The sequence below is a fragment of the Lissotriton vulgaris genome, chromosome 1_2, assembly GCF_964263255.1.
Source record: "Lissotriton vulgaris chromosome 1_2, aLisVul1.2, whole genome shotgun sequence".
Classification (NCBI taxonomy): domain Eukaryota; kingdom Metazoa; phylum Chordata; class Amphibia; order Caudata; family Salamandridae; genus Lissotriton; species Lissotriton vulgaris.
Genome location: NC_141686.1, coordinates 323,054,201 through 323,070,899, shown reverse-complemented (window position 1 = coordinate 323,070,899; position 16,699 = coordinate 323,054,201). Strand labels below are relative to the sequence as shown.

At 47.6% G+C, this 16,699-nt stretch overlaps 1 protein-coding gene across 1 annotated transcript in view; it reads right to left on the bottom strand.

The window, feature by feature from the left end:
- The window catches only part of TMX2 (thioredoxin related transmembrane protein 2), a 55,227-nt gene extending 53,768 nt beyond the window's left edge, over window positions 1–1,459 (bottom strand). Inside the window, exon 1 of the mRNA XM_086953381.1 lies at window positions 1,219–1,459. Coding sequence (XP_086809507.1) covers window positions 1,219–1,407 — 189 coding nt within the window. The 5' untranslated portion in view covers window positions 1,408–1,459. The remainder of the gene's footprint in view (window positions 1–1,218) is intronic.
- Window positions 1,460–16,699: the final 15,240 nt, after the last annotated feature.

The window sequence follows — 16,699 nt, the reverse complement described above, 5'->3', positions numbered from 1 at the left end:
CAAACAGGTGCCATCTGGTAACCCTAGTTATAAGGGGTCAAAAGTAGGTGTCATCTGGTAACTCTGGTTATAAGGGGGTCACACACAGGTGTCATCTGGTAATCCCGGTTATAAGGGGCCATAAATAGGTGTCATTAGGTAACCCTAGTTATAAGGGGTCAAAAGTAGGTCATCTGGTAACTCTGGTTATAAGGGGGCGACAAACAGGTGCCATCTGGTAACCCTAGTTATAAGGGGTCAAAAGTCAGTCATATGGTAACCCTGGTTATAAGGTCAACTTCTAACTCTAGTTATGAGGGTCACAAACAGCTGTCACCTGGTAACCCTGGTTATAAGGTCATCTGGTAACCCTAGTTATGAGGGGTCACAAACACCTGTCATCTGGTAATGAGGAGTCACAAACAGGTGTCATATGGTATCCCTGGTTATGAGGAGTCACAAACAGGTGTCATATGGTAACCCTGGTTATAAGGTCATCTGCTAACTATAGTTATGAGGGGTTACAAACAGCTGTCATCTGGTAGGACTGGTTATGAGGTCATCTGGTAACTCTAGTTATAAGAGATCACAAACAGGTGTCCTCTGGTAACGCTGGTTATATGATAATCTACTAACTCTAGTTATAAGGGGTCACAAACAGCTGTCATCTGGTAACCCTGGTTATAAGGTCATCTGGTAACCCTAGTTATGAGGGGTCACAAATAGTTGTCATATGGTAACTCTAGTTATGATGGTTCACAAACAGCGGTCATTGGTAACCCTGGTTGAGGCTATCTGGTAACCTTGCTTATAAGGACACATGGTAACGCTAGTTATGAGGGGTAACAACCAGGGTGCATGAGGTCATCAGGGGGTAGCATGAGGTCATCAAAGGGCCCCACGAGGTCAACAGGGGTCCCACGAGGTCATCAGGGGGTCGCATGAGGTCATCAGGGGGTCTCATGAGGTCATCAGGGGGTCTCATGAGGTCATCAGGGGGTCTCATGAGGTCATCAGTGGGTCTCATGAGGTCATCAGGGGGTCTAATGAGGTCATCAGGGGGTCTCGTGAGGTCGCATTGAGGTCAGCAAAGGGGTGCATGATGTCATCAGGGGATCGCATGAGGTCATGACACACCACCCCAGCCCTGCAGCGCTCCGGTGCCACCGGCGGGGGGCGCTCAAGGTCAGCCGCAGGCGGCCCTGGCCCTTTAAGAGCCGTGACGTCACGGACGCTTACCCAGTCAAAGTCGCAGGAGTTGCCGTCCTCGCGCTGGGTGGGCAGTCCCAGGCACAGCGGCGGCGCCTTCCGCACCAGCGGGAAGGCGAGCGACAGCAGAGCCGAGAAGAGGTAGTAGGGCCGCGCCAGCCATCGCGTGAGCCGCGGGGCCGAGTACAGCAGGGCGAGCAGGGGTGCCAGGACCGCCATGGTTCAGGGTTACTGGACTGGAGCAGGTGCCGACGTCATCACGCAGGAAGCAGCCAATCAGACGCTGCGGTGGCAGATCTAAGCAACCCTTAGTCGTAACGTCAGACGCCATCATGGAACTGGATCCTTACGAGCAACGACTAGACCGCCTCCTTGGACGTACGTATGTCCCCTTAGTGGCAAGGGCGCGACGGCCATCTTAAAACAGGCTAGGGTCACCTTAGTGCTGTAAGGACGGTCATCTTGGACAGGGCTCTATGCCACATTGTGCGAGGACTCTGATAACTTTGTTTACGCTTGACATTTGTGAGCAGCAACCGCCCCTCCTCACATACTTTCAAAGCAGCAGAAGTGCAATTGCCCTGCCTAGCACCTCTTTAATGTCTCAGCTAGACAGCACATGAGCTGTCTCGGAGTGACATGTTGTATGTACTTTGTGGGCTTCAGCCCGCCCCTAAGCTTATCATTTGCTGACTCCATTCTCACTCTCATATTCTTCCTACCCATTTGTGCATATCTTGCACACCTCATACCTCTTCGTGTGTTTAGCCCTCCTCATCGCACATCACCAAGTAAAGTGTTCTGAATTTTTTGTAACCTATTAAAATATTTTTTTCATCACACAGAAGTACAAAACAACTGAAATATATTTTGAAATGTTTGTACAGTTGACTTATCAGCTATTTAAATATGTGTTAGGAAAAACCTGATACCATGCAGCCTTTTATTTCACACGTTGTACAGCAGGTCAGACAGTTCACTTTACAAATTCCTGTAACTCTGCAGTCAGAGAAGAAAAAATAATAAACAGTTTTCCAGCATTCGCAACAAGAATTTTCAATTTGATTAATGACATGGAGGTGAGGATTATGCTTCTCTTTCTCTTCTCTTTCTTTTTCAGCAGCCAATCAACTAAAAACACTACATTTCAGATGATCACACTACTGTCACATCACCTACCATTTAGACCCAGCCTTATATAACCTTCTCATCACCACACAGCTTTCTCTTTCTTTGCTCGACTCCAATGCAACAGTTAATCAGGCCAAGATCCTCCGATGACAGGATCTTACATTAACTGTAAAAAATTCACCATCAGCCCCATCAGGAGTCCAACTTAACAAACTCAGTTCCCAGGACCCCAAAGATCTCCAGCTGCAACAGTGGGGAGAAGATTATCATCTGACGAATTCGGAAAACAGCGAGGCATATTCCCAAACTTCTGGAATGGTCTCAAAAGACAAATAACTGTTGCTTATTTCATAATGAGGGAGTAAAAACACCAAAGGCGTAAACACTGGCCCGTAATGGACATATCAGAATAAAAGTATAACATAATTTGAAGGGGGAAACATCAAGACACATGAAACAATCAAATTCATATGTAAGCACAACTGTATGCAAGTAAATGGGTGGGATAATCCTCACCCGTGTGTTCTTAATAGAACTGAAAATTCTTGTTGCGTATGCTAAAATTTTATTTCTATGTCCTGACCAGAGGATCTGTTTTTGCTTGTTTATAGTTGAGTTACCACCACAGAAGCAACATCCACAATAGGCTTATACGTTTTTACGTCAGACACACGCTTACATGAGATCAGATACAGAAGCATGGTCAATTTGGCTGACAGCTGTTTCCGAGTGAGATACTTATTCTGTCATGTTCACGGTTTCGCGATGTTCGCGAACTACATTTCCCGGCATGCTCCGGGATAGAACTACAAATCCCGTGATCCTCCGCGACGCGCTCATTCTTGCGAGGAATTCATAAAGAGGATGGCGGCCGGGGATCGGTGTCGGGAATTCCTGTCTTGTGGCTCGTTCTTGTCCTAAGACTCTTTGTCCTGTGCGGTAAGGGTGCTTGCACCGCTAAATACTCGCAGCTTTTGCTGTGCGCTGGTTAATAGTCCTGTTTGGCTGAAGGAAGCCGGTGGTAACACTTTTGTTCGTGTTACTCTTACATTTTGCTTTTGGGATATTCTGGGATTTGTCTCGGTTGGCATTTTTGGCCAACGGTGGTGGTTTACTGGGGTGCTTTCGAACTTTGGATAGCATCACAGGCGGATTGGTTCATTTGGTCTGTTTATGGATAATAACCCTAATCCAGCTAAGAGGCATTAGTTGGTATTGTGAACTTCAAGAGTTCCAGTGGAGCTTTGTGGGTGCCATTGAACTGTGTGGGCAGACTATATGCTTAACCTTGTTTTAGGTAGTAACTGTGTATTTGAATCTTCTATTAACAGGGGTTCTGGAGGTGTGGCTACACTCTGCCCCTGTGAGGTTTAGTGGATTAATTACGTAGTTACACCATATCGACCCCTACGTCGCCTCTACACATCCACAAGGCTTTATTCTTATTTTACAGGTATAGATCATTATAGTCTTTTGTCATAACATTGTGCTGATTAGGTACAGGAACTGGTCTTATGTGTGTGTTCTGTTTGTGTCTTCCAGATCTCCCTCCCTGCTGTCCCCTTCCTTTCCTTCCCTGGTCTTATTTATTTATCCCCTCACTTAATCTTGTCAACGCTCTGTGCCATCACGGCTATTCAGACATTGGCTCGATTTAGAGGTGGGCTTACCATTCAACAAACCGATCCTGAGGACTATTCATAACATATTCTCAGGCTAAGAGTCCAAAATCCGCAGGACTACATTAAGGTCCCATAAAACAGAACCTTTTGGCTGAGTTGGGTTAGCCATGTGAATCCCTCTCAACAATTTACATGCTATGGGATGCTCGCCAATGGGTTTACAATCCACCAGTAAACAAACTAGTCTAATTAGCGGACCGAAAATTGTTTACAGAGTGGTAGGCCATTCCAGCAGAAGTCATGGAGGACAAAAACAGTTATGACTAAACTACAATCTGCTCTAACAGGATCTGCACCTCAATCACAGCACCAATTACACTAGCGTATCCATGCCGATGTATAGCAATTGTGTGTGCCCTGGGACCAGGCTTGACAGATGAAAGCATTAGCCTCTTGCGAACGGCCCAGGAGACTCCATCTTTCCAAGAAATTCTCCAAGCCACCAGAGAGAGGTGATCTGACAGGATCAGTGAATGTGGAAGGTCCACTGGATCTAGAAGGAGGTTCCAACAAGAGGGGACCAGAAACGGACAGCTAGATACCTTTCCCAGAATTACTAGAAACCACGCTTGCGCTCTCCAGAGAGGAGTCACTAAGATCAGCCCTCTTCCTGTCACATCAACTGCACCAAAACCCTGGGAATCATCATGAATTGGGAAAGGCATAATCCAGGTAGGGAGACCAGTCCTAGAGAAATGCATCGGTAGCTTTAGCATCTGGACGCCAACTGAAGAATGTCAGGAGCTGCCGGTTGAGGCGAGATGCAAAAAGGTCCACCATTAAGGGCCCCAAAAATGTTGAAGTGCATTGAATACCTTCGAATGAAGTCTCCAATCTCTGAAGACCCTCAGATGGCAGGGCTGCCAGTCCGCCACAGTATTGCTCTGGCTCCGGAGGTACTCTGCCACCACAGATATTTATGTTGGAGACAAAAGTGGCAAAAATACTTGTCTATCTCTGCAAGAAAGTGTGATTTCATCCCTCTCAAGTTGTTTACATAAAACACACCAAGATGTTGTCCATACAAAGAAGTATGCAACAATTGGACTTCTCTGGGGAGAGACTCTGAATCGCAAATGAACCCGCAAGGAGCTCCAAGCAGTTGCTATGGAGATCCAGCTCTGCTTTGGACCAACGACCCTCTGTGGATATTGGGTCGCAATGTGCTTCCCAACCCCACCGGCTGATATCAGATTCAATTATTATCACTGGGTCGACCCAAAAATTGCCCGGCCATTTCAGGCCTCCATGTGGTCCAACCACAAAGACATTTCCGTCCTCGCCTCCTCTGAAAGAAAAATCTGCTCCAAGGAACTGGGATCCTTTCAGCGATTATGAATTTTGAGTCCTCGAAGAGCGCAACAGTGGAGGGGAGCAGAGAGTATGGCCTAGATCGATGAGGCCAATACATCCACAATGCGGGTTATCGACCACAAGGATACAGATTACTTGCTCAATCTTGTCATACATTCTTTTTTATGTTTTGGACTTTCTGGGGAGGCAGAACTAGTTGGGACAAAAGGGAGCCTACTAAGAAATCCAAGAACTCCACCTGTTGGGAAGGAGTAAGGATCAGCTTATGAGCGTGTATGATAAAACCTAGATCCTGAAGAAAGAGAATCGTCCACTCCAAATGGGTTAGGGCCAATTGAGGACACTGGGCCATAATAATGATGTTGTCTAGATATACAATCAGACAAACCTCTTGTGCTCTCAAGGACTCCACCACTGGCCACGTGATCTTTGTGAAGCACCATGGGGCGGATGATTGGCCGAAAGGGAGGACTTTGTACTCGTAACAACATCCTTGCCAGAGGAACTGAAAAAGCGCAGATGAAGTGGAAAAATAGGGACGGTTAAATAAGCGTCTGTTAGATCCAAGCTTACCATCCAATCTCCTTCCTGAATAAAATCCATTGTGAGTTGGATATCTTCAATCTTGAAATGGCAGTAAATGAACCACCCATTGAAGCCCTTCAGATTCAGTGCCAAGCGAGACCCGCCTCCCTTCTTTTCTACAAAGAATATGCAACTGAGAAACCGGTCTGGATGAGGATAGGACTCCTCTATAGCTCCTTTTCCGCAGTAGGGCTTGAACCTTTGAGGAGATGAAATCTTGCTCTTGTTGGGAAAAAACATTGTGGAAGAGGGAAAGGTCTGCACTGGTGAGTGGTAAAACTCCAGCTTGTAACCCTGCACGGTCTAAACAACCCAAGGGTCTTGTGTCACCCTCTGCCAGTGTTGTAGAAATACCCTGGTCCTATCCCCCCATACCTCCTCTGAAATGGGCATTATTCTCTCCTGTGGAACCAGACTCCTGGAAACAGCGTACTGCGACCTTCTGTATCGTTGCTTCTGGAAATGGCTTCTGTTGGCTATGTGATGGGAAGGGTAGAAGGTGAGATTGTAAGTGGAATCTTGGGTTCCCCTCTATCCTGCTGATAGAATCCTCATTGTGGGCCTTGGTTTTAACCAAGAGTGAATGCTTGTGCCCAAAAGCTTCTGGCCCTGCCAAAAAGGGAATGGAAGCTGAAGAGACCCCTGCACCTTTTCCAGGTTGCGGTAAGTCATCCCAAACTTTGACAACTCCTTCAAAAAGGGGTTTTGAAATAACAGTCCTTGCGCTATGGGGCCTGATTTCGATGATGCTAGCTTGTAGAGCTTTAGTTTAAGTTTGAGGAGGATGGACTGGTGCCGTTTGCATTTCCCAGCTGGCAAATGGCTCTTTGGGTCCAGCCAACGAGGACACCAGGGTCAGTGGGAACTTCTGATTCTTTAGCTGGAAAACCTAATTCCAGAATTTTAGTAAGGGGCCCTGATACATCCAGTAACTTATCTTGATCAATTCCTTCCTGCGGGTCTTTAGACTATTTTGGAGCTATGTCATTAAGGTGGGGTCTATTCTGGGGAGTATGTGTCCTTGCCTGGAAGGTCCGGTCTGGGACACTTGTATCGTAGGTGAGCCCTTAAATCCTTGTGGAACCTTTGCTGGATATGTCCTTGTACATAATCCGCTACTTCTTGAGGTGGAAGCCATACCGCGGATCTCGGGTGGATGGTCTCAGTAGGCTCAAAGTTAAGTACCTTAGGTTGCTTCTCTACGGTAGCATAGCATGTCTTTCATTTGCGCTGGCTAGGGCCGGGGTGGTCTCCTTGATCAGAGCTCTGCGAGGAATTAGAGCTTGTGTCATCTTGCGTCTGAGTAGTTGTCACGGGCCAAGTTGAGCGCTATATTTGTGATCCTTCACCAGCAACTCCGCTAACCTCTCAAAGTCTGCAGTGTGGAGGCCCTTAGGGGTCTTTGCTGTGGGCCTGTCTTGGGTTGCTGACTGGCTATCCCCAATCTGCAACGGGGGTTGGAATCCAACAGGTGTTGTTCTAGGGGCTCAGTGGTTCTCACAGAGGCCTTATTCAATCCTCGAAACTGGAGCAAGCCAGGGGCAGTGAACAGATAATACCCCAAAGCAGGTCAAGTCTTGCCACATGTTGGGGCTCAATTGAAAAAAAACGTGAAGGGACGACCTGCTGACACTCCAGGCAGAATCTATGCACAATTTTCCAACCCTGGGGGAGTAGACCAACCTACCAGGGCATAAACTGGGGAGCACGAGGAAGGGCTGAGGCAAGAGATTGACACACACATCTCACTGCATCTATAAACCTGCCCATAAGCTCCAGGATCAGCAGGCTGGCTTCATGCATGTGTGCAGGTGCCCAATCATCAGAAATAGAAAGAGGACAGCACCTATCTGATGTGCTTCCACACTCCCTTGCACATCTACTACCTCTTTGGTCCTCTGGAGGTCCGCATGACACCTTAACAAAGGTGTGACTACAGGGTCCGCCTCCCTCAGAGTGTCTCGATCATAAGGAAATACCGCACTATAAATAATGTGAGGGATAGAAGAAATCGGAAGTTATGAGCTACTACACCTGTGCCGCACTCTTAGCATGCCATCGGTCACCGATTAGGAATGACACACTAGTGACAGGGAGATCTCGGTCCTGAAGAAAGCCATACTGACCCTGTGGGCATTTTATTAGATGGCTGAAACATGTAGACCTAGGATGTGGGATATCATCACCATCTCATATCGCGTCCACCTAACAGGTTTTCCGTTATTAAAATTACTTTGAGTGGTGGGTTACCTTGAAGTAATTTTAATCATCGGAATCCTGAAAAACTGAAAAAAACCTGCTCTACTGTAAGTCAGGCATCGCAGCACACCCAGACGCGCAAGGCTTCTTGGGTGGAAACCTATGATGAAGCATGCCACTTACTAGTGTTATTGGGTAAGGGTTCTTTTAAAAAGGGTTTCCCAACTCACGTGAGTGAGGGGCATCTCAAGATGTTTTGAACATTGGTAGTGAGCTCGTTTTCATTAGTTTGTTAGGAGTTTCTGCCAGCCAGGCCTGGTGCAATGCACAGTATAGTAAAAATGTAAAATTTCAAACGCACATCCAAGGGTAAGATAGAGAGAGAGAGAGAGAGAGAATATTACCCATTGTATATATTCTGTGTCCTAAATATCTAGAATAAGCACTGTAGCAATGCTTAAGTGGTTACAAATAAAACAAACTCATCCTTGTAGGAAGGTGGATATCTGACTATGGTTGCCCCCAACTTTTTTGCCTGGTGTTTTGCTGGTTTTCCGACTTAGTTGGCCTGGTTCCCTGCTATTCAGGGCCCCAGGTCCACTGCTCTCTCTGTAAAATGGATTCCATGTACCTTAGGTACATATCTAATTGGATACTGAGTCACCTTATAAGTCCCTGTACAGTGTACCTTAGGTACCCAGGGCATAGGTGCACCCAGGGCCTGCCAGGGGCTGCAGCATGTATTATGCCACCCCTGGCTGGCCATCCAAATCTGACACAACTGGCTGCACGACAGCTGGGGCAAAGTGGTGTAATCACCCTTTGCTTTAGATATAGTATTCCTATATCTAACCCTAAAATGGACACATGTATTCCTATCAGTCACTCCTCTGGCAGGCCTTATCAATCCTGAAGGCAGATTGCTTGGAATTATGTGAGATGGTGCTCTGGCATGAGCTGAGCCCGTTTGCAGCTTGCGGAACCAAGTCCTAATAGCTGTTCCATGATAGCGCGTACCATATACTCTTAAGTGCATTATAATCCTTGCGGTTATTTGCCAACTTTGGTATCGCTTTATCAAAACATGTCGAGTAAGGTGTCATACGAATTGGAATACTAACCCCTCGCCAATTCTGGTGACGGGGCTAGCATTCCACCCTTCTAGAGGGACACGACATGTATGTAACTGTGAACCCCGGTTAAAGCTAACTCGAGCCTCAGCATCACAAAATGGATGCTGCCACCACAGACACAAGTCTGACCTCCTGCTGCTGGGAGTCCTTCCAGCGAGGAGAGCTCGGACAAAGGGTTTCCTGTCAGGGGCGGTGCTAGCACCATCCCAGACAGGGTTTTGTGTATCCCAGGTAGGCAGGGCTGAGAGGAAGGTGACTGCAAGTGGCACCCCGGTGCTCACTGTGCATATGCCGGCTTAAACCAGTTCCAAGGGCACAACAGCCCCATAGCTGGGGAAAGTCCGGACAAGGGAGAGGGGTGTAACCACCCCCCTCCTGGTCCCACCCATGGGCAGGACCTAGTCGCGTGCCAGCTCCTTTTCTTAGAAAGAAGGTAGGAGCAGGCCCCCTTCCCAAATTAGATAATTCTGAATCTTGAACTACTTTCCACGAAAGGAACTCTTGACTATTTCTGAAGACTCTCCCTTGTGGCTAAGGAGTAGCCACCCTGCACCAGCAGGCACCATCTAAGCGCTTGCGGTTTGCTGCACGTCCATCCTCCGGATCAAGACTGACCAGCTCGACGAGACCCGGATTCCCTGGCATCTCTGACCTCTACCTACATCATCAGCCCAGCTGAGATTCGTGGGTGTGACGAGACCTGAGGGACCGGCCATCTTCAAAACCAGCACAACGCTTAACCAGCACGACCGCCGAGAGATCCTCGAGTGAGTGCTTTGGGGTTTGAGAAGCCCTAGTCCTGAGCAGCTCCAGCACCGAAGTCCAGCCCCCCAGCATCTACGAGATCTGCGTGGGGCCCTTCTGCTCTTTGCTGCTCACCGCGTTGTCCGGTCACTTGCCTGCTGGCTAGTGGCCCTCCTGACAATGTACCACGACGATTGCATCACTGGTCTGGTTGCTTCAGACTGGCCCTTGCCCCCTTCCAAAAGAGGAGCACCCCGGACCCTCCTGGTCCACTCCAGACGCCATCTTGACTCCACCGCGTGGGCTTGCCTTTGCCAAGGCTTGTTGCTCCAATTCTGGTTCCAGCATCGCCGACAGCAGACACCTTCGTGGGACAGCTCGCACCTCCAGCCTGGTTGCCGACAATGCCTCCTGGTCCGAGGGACAGCAGAGTCCAGCGTCGCCCACTCACCTGGTCGAGGTGACTTCATCCGGTGCCATCCTGGTGCCCACACAATCACTGGCTAGTGATTAAGAACTGAGTCCCCTCTGCTTTCAGGTCATCTCCATCGCCGATCCAGGCTTGGATCACACCGAACATCTTCACTGGTCGCCTGCCAGCAACTTCTTCTTTCAGGCTCCATAGACTACAACGAGGATTCGCGACGTCTTTTGAACCCTATGCAGCCGCAGCCCCTGGGCTAGGTAACCCGAGCATTTCGGTGCTCCAACGTAGGTTCACTATCTAAGTGTCCAGATCCTTTTTCGTTTTTAGTCTACCTAGTCGGATTCGTCCGGAAACAGTGACTTTAGAAATACTAGCCTCCATAAACTTTGTCCCGCATCCCGCGTGAGAGTGCACACTCTGCACCCGATCTCCCTAGGCCTCCTGCTCCTAACCTTAGGGTTCAGTAGTGTAGTCCTAGCGATCCTGAAGCCTCTGGATCTTGTTACTTACCTGCTAGTATTTCGCAATCCACTTTTAGTGTATATGGTTTTTCGTGCCCCTCGGGCATTTGTGAAAATTGTGCAACTTGAAGTATTTTCTTAAGAGTTTTGTATTGTGCTTAGCTCCCTGACTCATAAAGAGTTCAGGGTAGACTTGTTATAAATAAATATCCTTTATTTTCATAACAACTTGTGTGGTGTCCTTTCACTTGGTGTTCAAGGGGTATATGTGATGGTAAAACAGCTGGCTTAACACGCCCTCTAGAGTTTAGCCTAAAGACTGCTCTTGTCCATGCTACTAGGATAGCTGGTCTATAAGGTTGACTTACAAACAATCATCAATAAGGGTCATTTGGTATGATGCACAGTGATCACTAGAATAGTGAGCACTATATATCAGGCCAACTTCTCACATTGGTGAGCAGCGGTTTGGATTTGAGCTTGCTGTTGTTTTATCACACGTATCCTAAGAATATAATTTGAAAGATCACATAAGTACCAAGGTACATATAACTTAGCTTAGAATACTCTGAGTTCTACTGAACCAGCTGTTGTAGTGTAACAGGGCTTAGCACACCCTGACTACAACTCTTAGCAAGGTATCAGTAGGCAAACAAATAGTGTAGGTAGGTGCATCACTTACACCTCAGAAGCATGTCTAACCACAGAGAGTCTTCAGAGACTCCCCTTGTGGTTGTTGACCCTCCACAGGTCATGTCAAGATATGCAGCTCTTAGCTTCCAGGAGATGAGACAACTGTGTACCTCCAGTAAGCTAAAACAGGTTTCTAACCCTACCACTCCCTTTCTGATAGGTCTCTTAGAGACTTATGATGCCAGGAGAGCTTCTAACACAGGCCCTTCTAATCCAGGTGGGAGCATGCCCCCCTTAGAGGGAACCCTTGGGGACCCTGACCTCAACCTCAATGGAACAGGAAGGGAAGGAGAGGAAGAGGATCAGGAGTTGTCAGGGGATGAGGCAGACAAAGGTCAGGTAGTAGTCAGAAGGCTCACCAGGACCAACTTAAGCATGCATGAGAATGGAACTGGGGGACCCCAGGCCCACTCTCAGGCAGGCTTAACATTGGGAATGGACGAGTTAGGTCTCTCTCCAGAGGCTCTAACAGATCCATTCGTACCAATGGCTCTCAGGCCTCTTCTCAGAGAGGGATGACATCCCCTCAGAGGAGAGAGCATGAAGCTAAGATGAGGGAAGTCAGTCTGAGGATTGAGAGGGAAGAACTTGCCCTTGCCAAAGAGAGACTTGCCTTTGCCAGAGAGCAGAAATTGAGTGGGGCAGACCCCACTGGTGGCAGCATTATCCCTAGAGATAAAGACAGGAGTTTAGACACTAGACACCTGAGTAAAATAGTGCCCCCCTTTAAACAAGGGGATGACATCCACAAATGGATGACTGCTTTGGAGAGAGCATGCACTGTCCAGTGCATCCCCCAAAGTCAGTGGGCAGCTATACTGTGGCTCTCCTATGAAGGTAAAGGTAGAGATAAGCTCCTCACTACTAGAGCTGAGGATGCTAACAATTACCAAGTCCTGAAGAATACACTGGTTGATGGGTTTGGCTTAACAACTGAACAGTACAGGTTGATGTTTAGAGACACCCAGAAAACTCAGTCTCAGGATTGGGCTGACTTTGTTGATTGTGCCACTAAGGCTCTAGAAGGCTGGCTATTGGGTAGTAAAGTTACTGACTTCACAGGATTGTATAATCTTATTATGAGAGAGCAAGTCTTAAATAATTGTCAGAACCAGTTATTACACCAGCACCTGGTAGACTCTGATCTGACCTCTCCCCAAGAATTGGGTAAGAGGGCAGACAAATGGGTCAGAACCAGGATTAGGCCTAAGAACCAGGGTGGTGACCAAAAGAAAGAATCAGCCAAGCCTCAAGAGAAGGGTGGGAATAAATCTTCTGATCCAACCACATCAGGGCCCCAAAAATCCTCGGAAAAGGGTGGGTCCCAGAATCCTTCCAGTACCCAAAAGAAACCTTATTGTCATACCTGCAAACAGGTAGGCCATTACAAAACTGATAGCAGTTGCCCAAGGGCCAACGACAATAAGGAGAACATACCCCCAAGTAACACTTCCAAGCCTCCTGTTACTACTAGTAGTAATCCCCCAGGTGGTGGGAGTACCCCCAAGAATTTGGGAGCATTTACTTTGGGAGTTCCTGGGGACCCTGGCCTAACCAGAAACTTAGATACTCTTGTCTGTGAGACTGGCATGGGGTTTGCCAACTTCACAGCTTGTCCCAACACTTTGGGCAAGTACAGACAGGAGCCCCTCATCAATGGGTCAAAAGTTGAGGCCTACAGAGACACAGGGGCTAGCATCACCATGGTGACTGAGAGCCTAGTCCCCTCAAGGCAACTTATACCTGGAGCCACAAACCAGGTAACCAACATCTGTGGAAAGGCCCATGATTGGATATGCTCATTTCTCACAGGCAGAACCCAGAGAGTCAGACACCCGCCCTACCTCTCGAAACCAACAGAGACCAGATATGAAGTGCCCCAGGGCTCCTCCCTCAGTGCCACCCTGTACAACATCTACATGGCCCCCTTCACAACCATCGTCTAAAACCCCAGGCTCAACATCGTCTCCTATGCTGACGACACCCAGCTGATCCTCTCCCTCACCAAAGAACCCAACATCGCCAGGCACAACTTCCAAAAAGAGATGAAAATCAGCACCCCTTGGATGAAGAGCTGCCTGAAACTCAACTCAGAGAGAATAGGAGTCCTCATTCTTGGTCTCACCGCCTCCCCTTGGGACGACACCTGGTGGCCCCGCCCTCAGAAACCCCCTCACCCTGAAGGACCATGTACGAAACAGCGGCATCATACTTGACTCATAACTCACGATGAACCACCAGATCAAATCCATATCCTCACGCAAACTCTGAAAAACATTCAGATGGATCCCATCCAAATCCAGAAAGGCGGTCAAGCACGGCTTCATCAGTGGCAGACTGGACTACGGCAATGCCCTCTATGCTGGAATCAACAAGAAATTACTTTGCAAACTCCAGACCATCCAGAACGCCACAACCAGACTGATCCTAGATGTCCCCCATCACAACCACATCACCCAACACCTCTGCGACCTCCGCTGGCTCCCCATCGAAAGAAGAATAACTTTCAATCTCCTCACGCATACAAGGCCCTCCACAACATTGGACCTGCATACCTAAATAACCGCCTCTCCTTCCACGCACCCAAAAGACACCTCTGATCAGCTGACCTCTCTCTGGCCAACGTCCCACGCATCTACAACACCAGAATGGGAGGAAAGTCCATCTCCTACCTCGCAGCCAAGGCCTAGACCACCTTCCCCTCCATCTCTGGCAAGTCCCTACAGTGCTCCAGTTCAGGAAGGACCTCAAGATCTGGCTCTTCGGATGACCCCAGCCCTCAACGGAGTGAGCGGGTGAGTAGCTGTAATTTACCAACCATTATTGATTGATAGGGACATGGAAGATTGAAAGTTCTGGGCAACCCCTCCTCTTTAATTCTGTCACATTCTAGGCACAAATGTGCTGGATAGATAGAGGCGTGAAGTGTAGAGATGGCAGTTTCACTTCTGAAAGTTTGGCGAGAATGGGGCGCAAGTTGGCAGCAGGTCTTACAGGAGTCTACGAGAGGCTATCCATTCTGTGTAAGACATACAATTACAAGCTGATATCTCTGAGCGTCTCCCAGGGCACGTGTCCATTCAATCAGATGTCACACCAGCACCAATTGTTAATTTAAGGCACTGTAATGTAATGTAATGTATATGCATTTATATAGCGCACTACTTACCCGGAGGGTCCCAAGGCGCTTCGACCGCTGCGAAACCCTTCCTGGCTTCCCTGAGAGATGATCCCTTAATGGGTATCTCCAGGGTGAGACCAGGCATCCCCGGCGGTCTGGTGGGGCCGTTAGTGAAGATGAGGCAAGCTAATGCCCAGAGTTGCCGAGTGTGATCGCTGATCAGAGTGGGCACCGAGGCGAGAGAATTATCGAGTCCGCTGACCCTGGCCCAGAAACCTGCCGCGCCGGGAATTGAACCCTGGTCCCGGGCCGTCCTCTGCTCTCGGGTCTGCCGCCTCTAACCAGTGAGCCACACTACTTCACTCAAGGGTCATGGTGCAATCTGTCAGATCTGCTCAGATCTTTATATAACCAATTCAGAATTCCAAACCTTCTAAGTCTTTGCCACTTCTTTGATCCACCCTTTAAATCTGCCCGACCATAGGATAAACATGCCAAGTCTCTGCCACATTTCAAGCAGATTCATCAAACGGTGTCAAGCTTATTAGAGAATTAAAAATGTTTTCACCTCCCCACTTCAACCTTAGTCCCGTCACCAAATGCATCTACATAAAGACAAAAGAACCTGCAGTTGGTGTCACTTGATAATGACTTGCCACGTTTGATGCAGATGCACCAAACAGCAGTAATTCTATAAGCAAATTAACATTTTATTGCCCTTTTTAAATTCCCTTTTGATGAATAGCAGAAAACTTGACATACCAACAGAGAAGTCATCCTTCCAAGCTTTTGCCACATTTTAAGCTGATTCGTAACATAGTGGTGGCAAATGAATTAGCAAATGATCACTTTTTATGGCATCTCCATTTTTAACTGGGCCCCACTCTGTAGATTTGATCAAATATGAAAATACCAAGAGGTAATCTCAGCATACTAAGGGCCCGATTCACAGAACTAACTTAAGACAAAATCCTACACTAACTGCTTTTGGTATTCACAGAAGTTAGGATTTTGTCTTAAATTTGTTTTAAGACAGACTTAAAACAAAATCCTAACTTAAGTCTGTCTTAAGTCTGTCTTAAGACAAACTTAAAACAAAATCCTAACTTCTGTGAATACCAAAAGTAGTAAGTTTAGGATTTTGTCTTAAGTTAGTTCTGTGAATCGGGCCCTAAGCGTATACCAACTTTCATGCATATTTATCAAATGGTGCAAGAGGTAAGCAAATGAACAAAGGACAAGATAAACAAAAAGTGTTAATTGTTTCAAGCCCAAAGGCACATTTTTCAAATATGAGAAACTAAACTTCTGAATGGATTTACAAGAATGAATGAATGAATAAATGAACTCCGATTTATAGAGCGCACATAGCTGCCCTGAGGCGTCCAAGCGCTAAGCATACCATCTGAGGTTTGGGTTCGAAGAGGCAGGTTCAGCTTCATCATTGAGTAGTGAATATGAGCGTTTTCAGCTGTTTGCGAAAGGAGAGAATATTAGGATTAGATCTAAGATGCTGGGGCAGAGCGTTCCATCTCTTAGCTACATTGTAGGAGAAAGAGCGGCCTCCTGACCTTGATTTCTTTATTGGCGGCACAATGGCTAGATTTGCAGAGGTGGAGCGCAACTGTCTTGTGGGGAGGTAAGGTGTAATGAGAGGGAGATTAATTGCCGGGCCTGTAGACCAGAAGGTCTGGTGGGCAATACAGAGTGATTTAAAGTTTACTCTTTCCTTTATAGGGAGCCAGTGCAGTGTCTTCAGTCCAGGTTTTGCTGATGATCTGCGGGGGAGTTGTAAAAGCGTTCTGGCTGCGCAATTCTGTATTAATTGCAGTTTGCGCAGGGTGAAGTCAGGGGCTCCAAGATACAAAGCATTTCCGTAGTCCAGTCGCGATTGAATCAGGCCCAGAACCACGGTTTTTCTTGCTTCAAAGGGGAGAAGAGGCAAGATCTTCCTGATAACTCTCAGGATGCCGAAGCAGGTGGCTGAAAGTTTTGTTGCCTGTTGATCGAACGACAGGGAT